General features: G+C 28.8%; 1 protein-coding gene across 2 annotated transcripts in view; it reads left to right on the forward strand.

Annotated features, from left to right (window-relative positions):
- LOC111623953 overlaps positions 1-7,668 on the forward strand; it is a 28,295-nt gene extending 20,627 nt beyond the window's left edge. For both annotated transcript variants that reach the window (XM_023366696.1, XM_023366695.1), the window contains exons 3-8: positions 150-305; positions 390-495; positions 928-1,058; positions 5,546-5,785; positions 5,861-6,022; positions 6,368-7,668. In XM_023366696.1, the coding sequence (XP_023222464.1) occupies positions 150-305; positions 390-495; positions 928-1,058; positions 5,546-5,785; positions 5,861-6,022; positions 6,368-7,186 (1,614 nt within the window). In that variant the 3' untranslated portion in view covers positions 7,187-7,668. The remainder of the gene's footprint in view (positions 1-149; positions 306-389; positions 496-927; positions 1,059-5,545; positions 5,786-5,860; positions 6,023-6,367) is intronic.
- Positions 7,669-18,024: the final 10,356 nt, after the last annotated feature.

Consider the following 18,024-nt stretch of genomic DNA (forward strand, 5'->3'; position numbering starts at 1 on the left):
AGTAAGATGTTGCGAAATTTTAACAAAATAAATTTTACTCGTGCATGACGAGTTTGTTTATTACTTTCTGTGTTACTAGGTTAGAAATAATTATAGAATATGTATTTTTTTCCTTTTTAAAATGTAAACTAATGAATTATGTTTAATAGGAGTCAATTACATTACCATCTCGTACGAGTGCAGGAAGTTCAAGAGCAAGTGTGAGACCTCCGAGACCTCCAAAACCTCCCCCGCCTCCTAGAGCACAGTCTATGATACCAGACAAAAGCTCAAAGCAGCAAGAAATATCTAAAGATAGTCCCAAAGTAAAAAATAAATCAATAAAATTGTCTATTTTTTTTTTAATTTAAGCGTTTTTAAATAATTTCTTCTAAACATAAAAATTTTAGGTAGAGAATAAAGATGATAAAAGTGAAAATATTGATAATAGCTCGAAACCTCAAGTACCTAAAAGACAGTATAAATGTAATGGAAAGTCAGAATACGCTAATTTGGGTGAGTTTTTATGTATTGTTATTCAGTAGGTAGAGCTATCATTATTCAATATACTGCTATTGTTAACTTATCTATAGAATTTGAAATAAATTAGCTTATTAGGATGAGAATCCTAGCATATGAAATTTAATGTTTAACTGAAAGAATAAGAAACTAAGTTCAATTATTGAATGTGGTTGAACTTGTACAGACATAATTCTCACACATGCTCCCCACATGGCGGATCTGCTCGACTAAACCAATACGTTTATAGTACAGTTTTATGGATTTTAAACATCTTACATTAATTATTCCCATCTGTTTTCATGTCATGTATGTTTTTACAGCGTGCACAGAAGGATAAATTGCTTACATATTTTCATAAATGAATGTGTTGATTCTAATTTTAAACAATAAATATAGAAGCGAATAAAAATAAAAATCTATTGATAGGCGACATCAGAACATCAGTTGCTCCTAAAAAACCAGAGAGGACAACAACGGAGTTGGAGAAAAAACCGGAAACTGTTAAAAAATGCGATGTTTACGAGCCTTTCGATGAAATTTATCACGATACTCAAGTGGTAAGTACTGTGATGCGGTAATAAAATGTATAAACATAGGCCTATTCTTTTTCTAAACGAGTCTTTTATATAAAAGCACTATACAATTTTTTTTAATAATTAGTAAATAATAATACGAATATATCGCAGTTTTTAAGCTTTATTCTTAATTAATTTTAATAATTATTTTATAATTAATGTGTATGTGTATATTTTAGCGACTTTAAATAAAATACAGTCTAACCTCCAACAACGGACACCTCTAAACAGCGGCCATTTTTAAAGGTTTTTTTTAAATTTTTTGAACAAAAACGCATACAAAAAATAACCTCCAAACAACGGCTATCTTTTATGTTTCTCAGTGGTCGTTGTTCAGAGGTTTGATTGCACTTAGAAGAATATCGAAATTATATGTTATATAATGCATTATCTTATAATCTAACGTTTAAATTTAAAATATACGAATAATAATTAATTAATGGAATAATTAATAATGGTTTAATAGATTATCAAATAATTTATATTATTTAGTTATACATTTTAAATTATAAAATTAAAAAACAATCGTAGTCATTTTCCTATTTATTAAAATTATTCTTTTGTGTTTTCTTATGTAAAGATTTAACTGTCATCTAAATTACTTTCTCACAATATTTTTTTAGAAAATTATAATTTATTANTATTTACTTAATTATTATCGTAATTTTGAATTAACTAGAAGCTTTTTCAATTAATAAAATTGTGTGTTATTTAAACATGACAGTAGCAATTTTTTTTTACTTGAACGAATCTAAAAACAGCATTCTAATTTTATTTAGTTTGGTTGGAAGTGTTCCACTTCGTCTATTTTTTCACGTAAATCTTATGTATTTTCTATATTTGTTATGATTATAAACTGATATTTTGGTGACTGAAAGCAATGAAATATATTCAAGTAGATTAATTACAATTATTGCCGTTATTCGCCGTCGAATGTTTTACGAGTTTCGAGAAATTTTATTAAATTATAAATAAATAAATGTATATTCATATCAAGAGACTTTGCATCTAATCTCTAGAGTTATATAGTTTAATTTTTTTTTCTTTTTTTTCAGAGCATTCATTCGAATTCATTATCGGCTACAGGATGCTCCAGAAATAATGGAGCAATTAAAGTTTACATTATAACAGAAAAATTTTATTATCACAACATATTTAGACACTCAAAAGAAACAACAATTATTCAAAGTATTGTCCATTTATAGCAATGCGTTTAACGTAGGTCTATCGATTATTGTCTATGTAATGGTGGTAATTATGGTTCTTCACAGTTCTGGCCCTTCATTGTTTAGAGTTTTTGAAATCTAAGTAATTAAAATAATTTTAATTAAAAACATTAAAGAAAAGTCAATTTAATAGTCCAAATAATAGAGGATAAGGTGGTATTATAGAACTGCAATTAAATTATAGTGAATTGTAAATAAGGTATCATAACTACACCCACATTTTGTGCAAAAAGTACCGGTAACTATTAAACTAAATCTTCCTAATTGAATTTTTCGCTAGTGTAATTATAAGTATGGTTTTTGAAGCTTCTGTACAAAAAGTCAGAAAGTAGTCTTAGGGAAAACCGGGTGGTAATATGGAATCTTACTGTATGTTTTCAAAAACTGCTTTAATGTATCCAGAAACGAATAGGAAAGTACAAAGAATGTTAAATAATTACAAAATTATTTACTGCAATGTATTTTATCGAAAAAATGCTTTTATAATAGAAAAATATGGCCTCCATCAACAATATATATTCCAGCAGCTCTTTTTCGATATTCTCAGGAAGAATTGCTAGTGCTCCGGACGAATGTCTGCTTGCAAAGAGAGATTCGGAGGACTTGGGTCCCAGAGGAGTTGGATTCCATATTAAAAGCACGAATGGGGTCCATATTTTACGCATCGCCATCTTGAATTAACTTGTGTCTGTCAAGACGAAACTTTAAAAAACGTGAACATCACACAGATTAATATGTACCCCTAAGTCTCTGGAACGGAATACATGCATCAGTGAACCTACAACTACACGATTTATATTTTAGAAATAAATTCACTTACCATTGAAAACTTTCAAATTTCGAAAAACACAAATATGCTAATTCACTACGGACAACTGTTTAACTGAACTGAAACAAGTTTTCTCCTTGCTATGGATGTCTGTCTAGTGCAGTTCAGCCACAATCCGCTACAGTTCGCCTTTATTATCAGTTTGAAATGGAGGGATTCCATAATACCTGCAGGGTTCCATAATACCAACTTTCCTCTATATTAAAGTAAAATCTCGCTAAGTCGAACTGTGTTAAATTCGAAGCAGTCTACAAGACCTGTACTCATGCAGTGCCCGGTACTTTTAACTCAAACATATTTTCCTGTGTACCCTACCCTTTGATAGGTCCATGATCTTCATTTTCTCTTATGTTCCGTGTGAATACAGACGATTAAGATATACACTACGGCTGCATTCCAAATGAAATGGTGTCTTGACAACCTTTAAACTATAAAATCGTTTATTTATTCTTTGAACATATTCTTGATAAAAAGAAATTTACGGCCACAAAAGAAAGTTTGAGAAAATCGGATATTAAACTTGTTTACTCTAAGTCGGTATAGGCCCTATTTTTACCCTTAAACTTTGACTTAATTGACTGAACGAGTGTTTAATTGTCCTATTACTTCTGGATCATTCTATATTCATCAAGAAATTATTTATTATTGAACTTTTTTTTCTTTTTAACTATAATCAACGAGTATAATTTAATACTTGATGATCCATGCGAAAATATTCAGCAATACTATTAATAAAATGAATAATGCATTATTTTTAATTAAATTATTAATGTGTATAATGCATAATAATAATTTATTCATCTAGATATTGCATTATTTATATTAAACGTGAAAAGTGCATAATTGATGAATAAAAACTCAATACAACAAAGGAGAAATATGTATTTTTTTTTAAATAAAATGTTTATGGAATCATAGTCTACGTTTTAGATATTAAATTTTCTTGAAAATTATCCATAACTTCTCATCCATGATTGTATTATTGATTATGTTATCGATTATATTATTGATTGAGTCATGTCATTGCTTATATTAATACTATATTATTTTAATTTAACAAACCTTATTGTCTCAAGTTTATTCATTTAAGATAATAGTCTAGTCATATTGATTGCATTATTATTATGTTTCAGCTAATTATTATATTGATGATGAATAGTGGTTTCTTCTATTTAAATGCGATTGATTGGAACAATTCTAACATACTAATAAACGAAGGACGAATATAAAGAACTATAAGTCTACCTTATTGAATAACAAAACTTGATCCGTTGAATCATATTTGAATAAGTAAATAATTGAATAGAAACGAATGATGATTTAGACTTTTTATAGTTAATTTGTTGTTCCTAGAACGAATAACAGAATGCAATTTTATATATCTTAAGTAATATTAATTATACAAGACACATATATTCTATATTCAATATTGAAATTTCTTTAGTATTAAAGAAAGTTTAACATTTTGATATGTTAAACTTTCAATGATATAAACTTTCAGTTAATATTTCAATGATATAAACTTTCAGTGATACAATAATATAGTATTTATTAATAGTTTTAATCTCTCAGAGCCAAATAATATAGATTCGATGATTGTGTGTGTTATATGCCCTCGCCTGTTGTTAACACGCAACTATATCATTAAGATAATTTAATCTAATTTACAAAATTAAATTGAGTTTATTAAACATTGACTACATCAACTATAAAAATTGCTTTTATATCTATCCGAGTTATTCGGTTTCAGTAGGGCCATAACTCGAATGACTGTAAATACTGTACTTAGATTATCTGTTATTGTGTATAATATTTCTGTCTTATATTTCTTAGATAGATTCAGCTCCAACTTGTTAATTGGAGTTTAATATAGCGTGTCACATAATCTTTTTCTGCCCACTAACAATATTCTTAATTAATAATTTAGAACAGAAGAGAATTACTCAAAAACATATCTGTTTTTTTTTTATTGTAATTGTAAAAGATACGTATTTAATTAGTTTGTGCAAAAAAAACCTACAGATTTCAGAACAAATGTGTGTATAGTATTTGTGTATGATAGATAAATGAATTAACTATCGATTTTTTAAATGGTTGCCTTAATAATTGTTCTTATCTTATATTAGCCTATTTATTATTTTATGAAATGTAAGATAAATTATCTTTGATTTAATCATTAATATATTTATCATCGTATTATAAGGATAATATTTAAAACGAATTTTATTCTGCTTTTGTTATCCAAATTCGAATAAATACGAAAAAGTAATAATGTCTTGAAAATAAATGAATAATTTACGAAAATTTTAATGCTGATATTTTAAAATATTAGCAAAAACGAATAAATAACAGTAAATTATTGTGTTTATACTATTAATTTAATTAAAAAGTATAACGAATTTATAAATTTAAAGGCACCATCCCCGAAAAATGCTCACGAAAGTTGTTCCGAATCGAAAAAGGATGAAAATGGCACAAAACCTTCAGATTGTCCAAAAGTTACACAGACGAGTCCTCCAGTTCCACCTCCTCCACCTTATGGAAGAATAACGTGCAGCAGTGGATCGGATGAAAAATGTTGGACAAATCTTGAAGCTAGTTATTCTTTATTATCAGCTGTAAATCTAGACGTTCTTGCAAGATTACTGGATAATGTAAGTTGTTGTTTAACTATTACTTTTATCTCTGAAATAATTAACCTTAATAACGACCAATTCTACGAAATGTAGGCTTTACACGATAGATATTATCAGCTGGAAAGACCAGATAAAGAATCGCTTCTGTGGTCAGATTTTGATTTAGAAATCGAACAACCTGTACAGATATTATCTGATAAAGTTATCTATGACGCCACATTCAGGCATGGAAACAGAATGCCCGTCACTCTTCTGGTAAGCGGAAATTAATGCATATCAATAGTAAACATTTATCAGTGGTTACAAAGTTGTATTAGCAATTCGTTAAATAATTACGCTAAATATAACATTTATATGCATTAATAAAATTAATAATTTATTAATAATGCAGGCCCTATCATGTGCACTTACAAGTTAGACTATAGACTTACAACTGTGTTAATGTTATTACATTTTAAACCGTAAATAACAAATATAAAATTTATAAACATATTGATATAAGTACTTTTAAAGTTTCGAAAGAAGAATATTATGTTTTGTATAAATTATGAAATCTATTATTAATGATAAGACTGTTGATTATTGAATGTCTCTTGTCAGGTCAATCCATGGGGATTACATTCTTCCTTGAGTGGAAGTAGGAATTATGCCCGTTATCCCATACTTGCTCATTTTATGGATCATGTGCCAAGAAATTACGCATTTCCGGAAGTAGGTTCCAGTACAAATTCAGAAGGAATTTTGACTTCCGTTTACGTTTTGCATAGGGCAAGATTATCTCCGCTTCGTTCGTTAGTGGAAGAACAAGAGTACGAAAAGGAGGTATTTTTTGTTATGCTGCAACTGATACACTCCCTGAAAATACTTCAAGCTAGTGGAATCGAAGACATCGAACCCGGAGGCCATAATGTATTCTTTGCTAGAACAGAAAAAGATCGCCTTAATAGTTTAGTGTTCCTATCTCCAGATCTGCCATTCGAACAAGCTGGGGATTTATTTTTATCCACGACAGATTCACCTAGAATTACACTATGCAGTTACGCTCTATCTATAATGCTACTCCTTTTAGGAATTAAAAAAGTCGAAGATGTAAAAACTTCAAAACCAATTTATAGAAAGGCAGTTTTAGTTATAACAGATGTTTTACAAAAAGAAAAATCTTATTCACTTTCTCAGGCGAAAAGTATTTTAGACTACGTATTATGGAATGCTGAGGAAGCGGTTAGCACTTCAGATAGGATGTCGTTAAAAACGGACGGTGTGCTTCAGAGATGGCTGGATGTAGAAAGAGCACGAAAATTGAAAAATTTAGCAGCGGGTCCTCTTTTGACAAATCTAACTGCGGTAGAAGAGCATCATTTAACTTTTCTTGTTAGGAGTAGCGTAAGAACACTAAGGGAAGTAGCATCCATGTTGTGATAATCTGTGATCCTCAATCTGCTAAAGGAAAAAAAAAATAATTGTTATTTTCACGATGACGCTGATTACCCAAATGTAGTCGAGAGAGCTATTTTCAAATCTTGTAAATTGAAGTCAGAATATCTTGTATAAAATTAGGCCTATACGTAAAGAAAATACATCGTCTAATGCTAATTCAATCAAACGTATTTATATTATTAAATTGTCAATATTAGAATTTTACCTCGTTTTTTTAGTTATATTCGTATTTATAGTGTATCTTTCGCTGATTTTTTTTAATTAACAAAAAGTTTTTATACTTAACTGGAAGAACTATCGAATTTGGTTAGTGCGATAACATTCCTTCTTCCCTTTTGTATCATGTGCGCTTTTATTCTTTTGTAAATAGAACAAAAATGTAAATAGTTTGTCAAATTACAAATATCTGATATTTTTGTGTCATGTAATAAAGTAACCAGTTTTCTATCTATTATAGTATTTTGTTGTAAGAATTGTAATCTGGAGTTATAAGTCTATGAATTAAGTTAAGCTACATAAGTTTATAAACCTTACCAATGAATCTGTTAAATTTTTATAGTACATTAATTTTTCTAAAGTTAACTTGCTGTTAGATCTATCATGACTAAACAAATATTATTTATTGTTTTCAATACTCAAAATTTGAAATTTCATCCTGTACAGCTACATACATGAAGACAGTGAAAGGTATAAATTCTTAGGAAAAATTTTCAAGTATATTTGATTCATTTTAATATAATATTGCTTCATTTTCATTTCAAAATAATTAATTATTAAATTATTACAAATATAGTTCTGAAAAGTTTAAAAGTTAGTGAATAATTTCAGACAAGAGTAATTATAATATTATAATTATAATACATGTGATATTCATATGTCATGTTGTTATATAATCCAGAATTTTTTTAGTTTTTGTTTTAGGAAATTAATTTTTTAATTATCTAATTACAGCATTAACATTTTGGCAACATATAAACTAAATAGGGAAAATAATTTTATAAATTGGAAGATTATGTCATAAAGAAACTTATCATAAATAAATTAGTGTTTTCACTCAATTAGAATATCAAATTTTAATTTTTAATTGCACAAAAATAAAGTTAAGTATTCATAATCCTATTTTAATGACACCAGAATTTATCCACAACTATTTACTACATTTGAAATATAGAAATCAGTTTTCAAATTTTTATGAATAGTGGTCCAAACATTTTACTTAAAAAGAAACTAGTTACATCTATCCAAAATATTTTTTTATATTTTAAAAATTTGACTCTTTCAAGATTCATGTGCATGAGGTGCATTGAGTGCAATACAACTTTTATTTGTTAATTAATGCAAGTTTATTTATTTTTCTTTTAAAGATTTTTACAAACTTATTTTAAGAATTACCTTCTGAAAAATCTTATTAATGCATTAAGTTAACTTATAGTTTTTAAATATAGATAGAAAGAAATAGAAAATAATCTTGAATATATCACTATAATTTTCAATTTTTATCCTTTAAGGTCACACTAATCTCTATTTAGAGTTAAACAACCTGTCTAGAACGTAAGGTCAAGCTAATTTAAAGCAAAATAAGTTCTATGAATTCTTTAATTATTTCAGAGTTCATGGATTATTCAATTATACAAGTTAAAATAATTCTTAAGTACAAATTGTTATGTAGATTATAGTACAAGTTGCAATTTTTGTAATTATAAAAAAAGACTTATTGTGAGTGAATAATTCAGAAAATTGACCTAGCCTATATCGATTAGAATAAAATATAATCACATCATGAAATAGTAATTCTAGTTTCATTAAAATCGGAATTACATTAATGCTTGACATTATTATTGAAGAATTAAAAATTAAAATTATCTCAATTTGTCTATGATAGATTCAATTAGAAAATTATAATTTGATTAATAAAGTTATAGAAAATATTAAAGTTGAATTTAAGAGGATTTGTAGAATTGATGAAAATTATGGATTTACTTTGTTTCCACTTTAAAAGGTATATTTATATTGCAAATTTACATAACTGAACATAAAACTAAGAATAAAATATTATTTTCTCGTGAAATTAATCATATAAATATTCCAGAATTATCAAAAATTCAAATATTCTATTATTTTCCAAACAGCTAATTAATGAGTAGCATTTCAATAGCAAACGTTCATGTGTTCATGTTTTAATGAATATTGTATTGTCAATAAATAGAACAACTTAGTGATCCAATAATAAAGTTGGAGGACCAAGTAGTTAAGGTCTAAGCCGCACGCTCTGAGGATTCGAAATCGAATCTGTTCAAGCAATTCCAATCCCTTCCCTCAACACCCGATTATCCCTATTGTGGGGCTGACTGCACCCACAATAGGGATAATCCATGATAGATAGGGGAATGATGGATAGGGGAAAAGTTGGTAAAGTGATATTAATTTACGTAGCCTATATCATTTCCCTAAGCTTAAAGAAAATAATATATTTTATGTTTATATGATCCATTTTTCATAGTCATTGAAGTAATTATTGAGAGAGGGAATGAAGAATTATTATAATCAGAATAAATTTGAAATTTTCAAATACGAAGAGTGTCAGTTTTTTCAAGCAAATTTTAGAATTTCTTTTCAGATATTTTAACAAATGTAAAGTAGACACGGGTGCAAGAAAATTGACTACCTTGATATAATAGGTATAGAAGAATATTAAGTTTCTAGTAAATATATCTAACAAGTTACATTAGAATATAATAGAATACAAACACTTTACATATTATGGGAATAAAAAGTTAATTTAGTACGATAAATTTATGTTTATTTTTAATAAAGGAATAATTTAGGAAATAAAAGAATTTATTATAAATATCCTCAATTTATTATTACATATTCATAAATGAATACTTATCTATTTAATTTCTTTTAAAAAAAAATGACTTAATGCTTTAGTAATTAATTTTTAAGAATTTATAATTTCTATATTTGTTCAAATGTCAACAGTATTATTATAATCAATTATAAATTAAATTTAATAAGAGTAAGAATTTAGACTAAGTAATGTAGATCGCATGAAGATTTTAATAATATAATAATTAGCAAGTTAAATATTGAATCATGGCACATTGATTCTTAAATAAATTTTAATTAAAATTTGTTCTTCTTACATTAAAAAATAAAATTTTATAATCTAATCCTAAAAATAAATATTTTTATATAACATTTCTTGAATGAACTATTCAACATAAATTGTAATGCATTTCAAGAAAATTTTTTCTCTTCCCTATGTTATGTAATATGAATCCTGAAAAGGATTTCAAATGTTCAAAGATTTTTATTTAGATATACTATTATTTTTAATGAACCTATTTAATTTCTATTCAAAGAAAGAAAGAAAGATGGAGGTGGCAGAGATGAGAATGTTGAGATGGATGTGTAGAGTGTCAAGGAAAGATAGAATAAGGAATGAGTTTATTAGAGGTTCTGTTAAAATGGGTCCCTTGAGCAGGAAGATGCAAGAATGAAGGTTGAGGTGGTTTGTCCACATAGAGTGAAGTAGTGAAGATTATGTTGGAAAGAGGGTTGGAAAACTAACTGAAAGTGAAAGGAAGGAGGAAGAGAGGAAGACCAGGCCTGCATTGGAAGGATAAAATGGAAGAAGACTCAAATCAGAGAGGATTTAAGAGAGAAGATGTCCTCAACAGGAAAAAATGGAAGAAACATATTAGAGAAGGAAATGCCGACCCCATATAAAATATGGGAAAAGGGCAAAGATAAAGAAGATGATGATTTAATTTCTACACATTTATATAATAAGGAATCTTATTCTTAAACTTATAGCAAACCATATTTAATTTATTATAATGCATTTTACTTTAATTTAAAGAACAAATCACAAAAATGCTAAAATTATATCTAATTAATAATTTTGTAAATATTCCCTGATCANAATCATTTTTTATCAAATTCTCATTAATAGACTGACTAATAGAACAAATTCTAACTCATTTCTTCTCTCTTGCAAAAAATTACAGAAATTAATATCCTATGCTTTATTAGTTTCTATAAGATTTTTTTCATTAATTCAAATAAGTTATGACGCTCATTGTAAGAACAGAAAGAATAAGTTGAAGTAAGTCAAATAAATTTATCATTAATTTCGATAACTTATTAAAATAAAACTTCAGAAATTCTAAATAATTTTTTTCATTAATTCAAATAAGTTATGACGCTCATTGTAAGAACAGAAAGAATAAGTTGAAGTAAGTCAAATACATTTATCATTAATTTCGATAACTTATTAAAATAAAACTTCAGAAATTCTAAATAATTTTGTAAATAAATAAATCGTAAGCTTTTATATTCCTATAATAAAAATGTTATATACTGTATTTCAATTATATAGACATTTTATACCTTAAATTGCATTCTGCAAGGGATCAAACGCATAATTTTTCAATTGAAGAAAAACATTCCAATCCTTTTTTTACCTTTATTTTTACATTTTATAGTTGAGTGTGCTGAAATTATTTTTTTTATAAATTTAATTTCTTAATAATAATAATAATCGTTTTGTTATCGAACTTTTTTAAGAATAACAAACTATTTTCTTATTGATTCAGAAATGAAATTAATGACGGGTAATTACTGAAATTGGGTTATGGTAGAGAATAGAATATAATATATAGCTTAAAAATATATTTTATGTTTTTAATAATTTCATGATATAATAATTAGATAGAACAAAGGAAGTCATTAAAGTAGATAATAGATAATATTTCAATGTAAATGAAACAAAATATGATTTCATTTAATATAAAATGAATTTTTTAAATGTTGTTTTGTGAATTTGCAATATTTAGAAACATTTAATACAGAAAACTGTTGAATAAATAATAAAACAAAATTTTACTGTATGTATTAGAATATAAATTTCAATTTATTATATGTTTTATGCTATTGAATATGTTAGTTGTTCAGGTACCGATAATTACAAAAGTTGGCTCCATGCCTATAACAATATGTCATTTGCTGCAGGCAGGGGGCCAACTTTCGTAAATATTCACTGATGTTAAACTTATAAATATATGAGGTCATTACCAATTTTACTTTATATTTAACATTCATTAATTAATTGTAAAATTTTAAAAAATAATTTCATTGGAAAATATTTTATTGAATATAACATTCAAATCTCCGCAAAAAATTGAGATCAAAATGCACTGCACCATACATAAATGTAGAACTAGTTGGCATTGACATTGCTACTAACAGTTTTCCGAAATAATTCTACAGAAAAAACATATATTATTTAATATATTATATTTGCCATTCCATCGAGATTAACTTTTTCATAGTTATTCTTATATTAAAATTCTAGGGAAAATCCCGGGATTCGATTTTCATAAAAATTATAACAAGTAATAAACGAGCAATTGTGACATCGTCACAATGTCCGATAAAACAAAATTAAATTTTTAACCATATTTTTAATTTATTTAATTTAAAATATATGCTCTCCATTTCAAATTAGTAGTCGCTTGCCCCTGTACATCATACTTTTCCTTTAACAACAGAGTCTATCTAACATCTTTCAGGGAAAAAATTTTTGAATTAATAACACGGCTTCCGAATTTTCATCGGAAGTTCCTATATAATTAATCGGTGTCTCCTGCCCCTAAAGTTTCCGTATCTGGTCTCGTATTTCATCTGTTTAACTCCATTCTTGCGATTAAGGAAAGACTGGAAATTTTTAGGTCTACAATTTTTTCAAATTGTAGCCCAATGATATATATTATTTTTCAAGCTATACAGGGTAGTCTCCATTTTAATCAATTAACTGAAATAACTCCAAAAATACGAATCGTATAAATAAAACATTCATAGGATTCCTACGAAAAATTATTGAACCAAAACTATTAAGCTTCAAGAGGCCACAAGATGGGGCTTAGGTTTCATTATAGGTTGCGCTATATCGATGAAAACGGGATCAACTTCATTTCTTTAAAGTGGGATTCCCTATTTTTTTATTACATATTATGGATGTACAACAAATACAAACAAACTTTTACCTAAAACATATTTTCAAAAAATGCGCTTTTCAGAAGTTATGAACGTTTGAAGATTTACGAGGCCGCCACACGGTGCAAGCTTGAACCTGTAGATATCTGAAGTCCATTGAAAAAAGGAGGGAAGAAAAATCATTAGGAAACTATTATTATTTGTGGAATCATTCTTTTTCTTTAATACAAAATGATACAAAAAACTAGTGCCACACCGTATTAAAGCCGTCAAGATGGCAGCCTACCGCTCTAGGAGACCCATCCGGGATCGAATCCGGACGGGTCGAAAAATTCTTGGGAATTTTTCGGGGGGTGGTCCGTCCGGATACGTCGGGCCCCGTCCCTCACCACTCGGCTGCCCCATTGTGGACCTGGCCGAACCCGTAATGGGCTTGCTTAAAGAGGCCCTCTTAGTGCCTACAGGGCGGAAAAAGTTTAAAAAACCGCCAAACTTGTAAAGAGATGCCGTTGATCTTGATTACCTGAAACTTGACGTTGAAGCTTACAAAAATGTGAATAATTATTTTTTTAATCTTGTCATCGTAGTATGATTTACCTAAACATAACTTTCAAACCTTTCTCAATAAAGTCATTTAACTTATAGTAATAAAACTTTTTGAATAAACTTTATATTTCACAAAACAGAAATTATTTTAACGAATTTCAAGAATTCTATTTATTTTGTTACACGAAACAAGATTTTTGAATTTCGCTGTTTATTACATATGCCTGAAACAAAAATAATTTATTGGTTAATATATGATGATTCCAAATATTTTCTGACATCGCAGCATTGTTTAATAAAACTGGTATCTTCTTTTTTCTTTACTTTTTCATCAATCAAAGAAAACACAATATTTGATTTTTCAAAATAAGCCTATTGACAGCATTGCTTATTAATCATAATCTTTTTCTAATCTATCATTTTTCTATAATTCTAACATACAGTAATCTGTTAGTTTTCTGTATGAAAGAACGTCTTTATTTATCCGGATGAGATATTGAATTATTTCTAAAATTCTAAACAAGAAAATAATATAATGCAGTACTGTACATAATCTACTTGAATAATATGTATTAAGTATCTAGTGTTCTTCCAAGAATATTCTTATCTCTAATTGATAAGATAATAAATTTTGGACAGTAATGTATTGTACAGCACAAAACATATCTTAAGTATAACATTTATATAAATATTTTAAATATATTCTCTCAACAATTTTATTTATTTGAAAATACATATGCACAATTCGAATAATTATTAATTAAATCTATTTTACTGCATTTCATTGTATTTCAGCCAGGCATCAGTGCACGGAAAACGACATGAATATCATTAATCTTATCTATTACTGGCAAAATGTTCAATACTTATTATGACCAGTAAGGCAGTGGACACACGACCGTATAAAATACGTCCGTTAAAAAGTATTGTACGTCGATATGTGAAAAAACAAATTCATTGTTTAGAATATTGATAGAATAAAATATGTTTCTTGTTATACAGGTTTAACCCAGGGCTGTGGAGTCGCGTAAAAATCTACCGACTCCAACTCCGACTCCGACTTTTCCTTACCATCCGACTCCGACTCCGGCTAAAACATCAAAACTCCACGACTCCGACTACGACTCCACAGCCCTGGTTTAATCGAACACTACTGACCTTACATACAGATGAAAGGTGATTTCCGTGCATTGCTAACTGCGTTCCAGCCATAGCAGGGATCAGAACACAAGGGGAAAAGGGCACTACTATTGAAAACCTGACATTACTACTACCACTTTGTTCGTGCAAAATATATTCATATATTAATTAATACAACTCAAGTAATATGTCTTATTTGTCCCTACTTAAACTTTTAATTTGAATTAATTCCATTATGAATTGTTTCTACATAAAATTATTTTTTCATTATTTTATTGTTATTGTTAATATTTTGAATATTTACTTCTCCCGAATTCTTGCGCCCCTAGACCCAGGCATAGTAAGCCTAATGGGAAATGCGTTACGGGACAAGCTTATACATTTTTTATAATCAAATTAAATAAACTGGAATAAAATAAAATCTTTTAATTAAAATTGTAATCACTGATAGAACGGTTTCTAATGTAGAAATAAGGTTTTTACTAAACTGCACAATTGCGTTAGAAAGATTGACACTACCTTGAGCAAACGAATACAGTAGTAATGTGTCATTCATAATTGATTCGATTAAAAGAAGTCTATTAATTTGGTAAAAACAAATCAATCATTTTTCGAATAACAATATAATATATAAAGCTTGAATTATAACGGAAGTTAAAAAATTTTCATTATAGTTCAAGCTTTCTGACTGGACCAGAACCAGATATGCCGCCATTATTTTATTTGTCGCTTTAAGGTTGCACTCCGTACGAAGATAATGGTATTTGTACGATTATTTGGGGCGCCATGCGATGTACGATAATTTCAGAAGAAGTCACTAATACGCCTTACTCCCAAAATAACCGTTAATTATTTGAAAAAATCCGAATCATAATCACCATTTTTGTACGTATCGCTTTCTCATTTCGTAGCCTACATTATACTACAGGCCCGTGCATCTTGGCTTGTCGTCTATTGCAGTGTTCCGCAACCTTTTTCTACTTGCGACACACCCATGACTCGACATGACTCAACACGGCACACCAAAATGTTATTCTCCTGATATGATCCTGTTAATAGATTTACGTAATGCCACTAACCCAGGGGTCGGCAACCTGCGGCTCGCGAGCCACATGCGGCTCTTTGGATGTGAAGCTGCGGCTCTTTAGTTCCATACGCAAATATTATTTATTTTATCAAAAAAACATTTAAAAATCCTTCTGAATCGATTAATGAGGATTAGGCACTGATTCTATCTCTCAGCCACTTGTACTCACACGGGGGAGGGGTGCGGTAAAAACACTGCACCCCTCCCCCGTGACACGCGTCGTCACTGTCGTCAGTCCGTCGGAAGCTCTCGAATGACGCCGTCGTTGGATGTTTCTATGATCTAATTCGTTGTGAAAAACACTACTTATATGTGAATAAATAGATTAGTTTTTTTAATCAAAAAACTTTATTTATGCGAGTACTATTTATTGTTGTCAAGAAAAAATTTTGTGGCTCTTTAAAAACTTTGAAATTTTGTAAATTGTAATTTTGGCTCTTCCAACTCAAAAGGTTGCCGACCCCTGCACTAACCTATTGTTATTATTATTATTATTATTATTAAACAAACATCAACACTCGTGAGCAAATTTATTTTACATTTAATTTCTTAGAATACATAAAAAATGCGAAGCTTGTAATAAAGATTAAACAAACATCATGTTATTTCATCAGTGTTGCGGCAGAAAATGAAATACAAAGCATAAGAAACACAGCAACAGTGATAAAAATTTATAAATACTGTAAAACTTGAAATTAATAGAATATGTAAAAGTTTACGTCACACCTTTCACCTTGTGACAGCACACCAATCTGCCGCAGCACACCGGTTGCGGAACACTGGTCTATTGTGCATAGCGTTCGTACTTAGTTTAGATTTTATCCGACAGAGGTCACTAATACGGACTGTCGAGTGACAAGGTCTATATAAGAAGGTCAGGACACGCTCCCGTGATTCTATGCGGCAGCGGCCATTTTGGGACTTATCGATAGACTACGCTCCACACGTAGCTCCCGCGTGAGTCGACTATTATTACGTATATAAGTATTCAAACCTTTAAACAATGGGTTATTGTGTGGCACAAAATTGTAAAAGTAAATGTACAGACGTTCGATTGTTTAGATTTCCCGCAAATAAGCGAAGGAAAGCAAAATGTAGAGTAGACATTAACGGATGGTTCACGATGCGGTTCAAAGAGTTTATATGTGTAAAGTTTGTAACAACTGGTTTAAACGAGTGGATACTCTTCGCGTCCACGAACGAACTATTCATGAAAATTTATTAATGATATTGGCAATCCAGATATAAAACAAATGTAATTTTTTTCATTTTTCTATCTGATGATAAAATAATTAAACATATAACTGTTTTAATATGATCATATTGTATTTAACAATAAAATGATGACGACGGTATCGACTTACGCTCTCAATATTTATTAATAAAACATTGCAAAAAATTTAGTTTAATAGTAATTTATACTTAATTCAATTTAAATAAAATTTACATTAATTTGTTAGAATTTTTATTTTAAAAGAAGTGATGGAAATCTAAATATATCTAATTCTTATAATCTAGATACAGGTAACCCCCGTATAACACGGCACTTCTATAGCACGGATTCGCTCTAACACGGTTCGAGAATTGGTACCATCCCTCGTATAACACGGTACTTTTATAGCACGGATTCGCTCTAACACGGTTCGAGAATTGGTACCATTCCCCGTATAACACGGTACTTTTATAGCACGGATACACTCTGACACGTTCGAGAATTGGGTAAAACTCTCGTACAACAGGAAACGTAATAAATTTTTACATACTTAAGTACTAATAGTTCACGAAAATAATAATTTTCGTGAACTATTATTACTTAAGTATGTAAATCGCCTTCTGTCGATACACGTGGTCCTTCTCGAAACTTGTTTCAATGATGCCAGATCGCGATGCTTCTGCTTCTGATGTTGCCGAATGTTTTTCCCTTATTTTATATTTGCTTTATTCTTCATAAGTGCTTAGCACCATATAAGGAAATTTATAAAGACCTTTTAACTAGAAGCAAGCAATCTAAAATTACATACATTTTGCAAAAGGTAAAGCATGGATC

This window comes from Centruroides sculpturatus, unplaced genomic scaffold (genome assembly GCF_000671375.1).
Source record: "Centruroides sculpturatus isolate CEXI.00-Female unplaced genomic scaffold, Cexi_2.0 scaffold401, whole genome shotgun sequence".
NCBI classification, from domain to species: Eukaryota; Metazoa; Arthropoda; class Arachnida; order Scorpiones; family Buthidae; genus Centruroides; species Centruroides sculpturatus.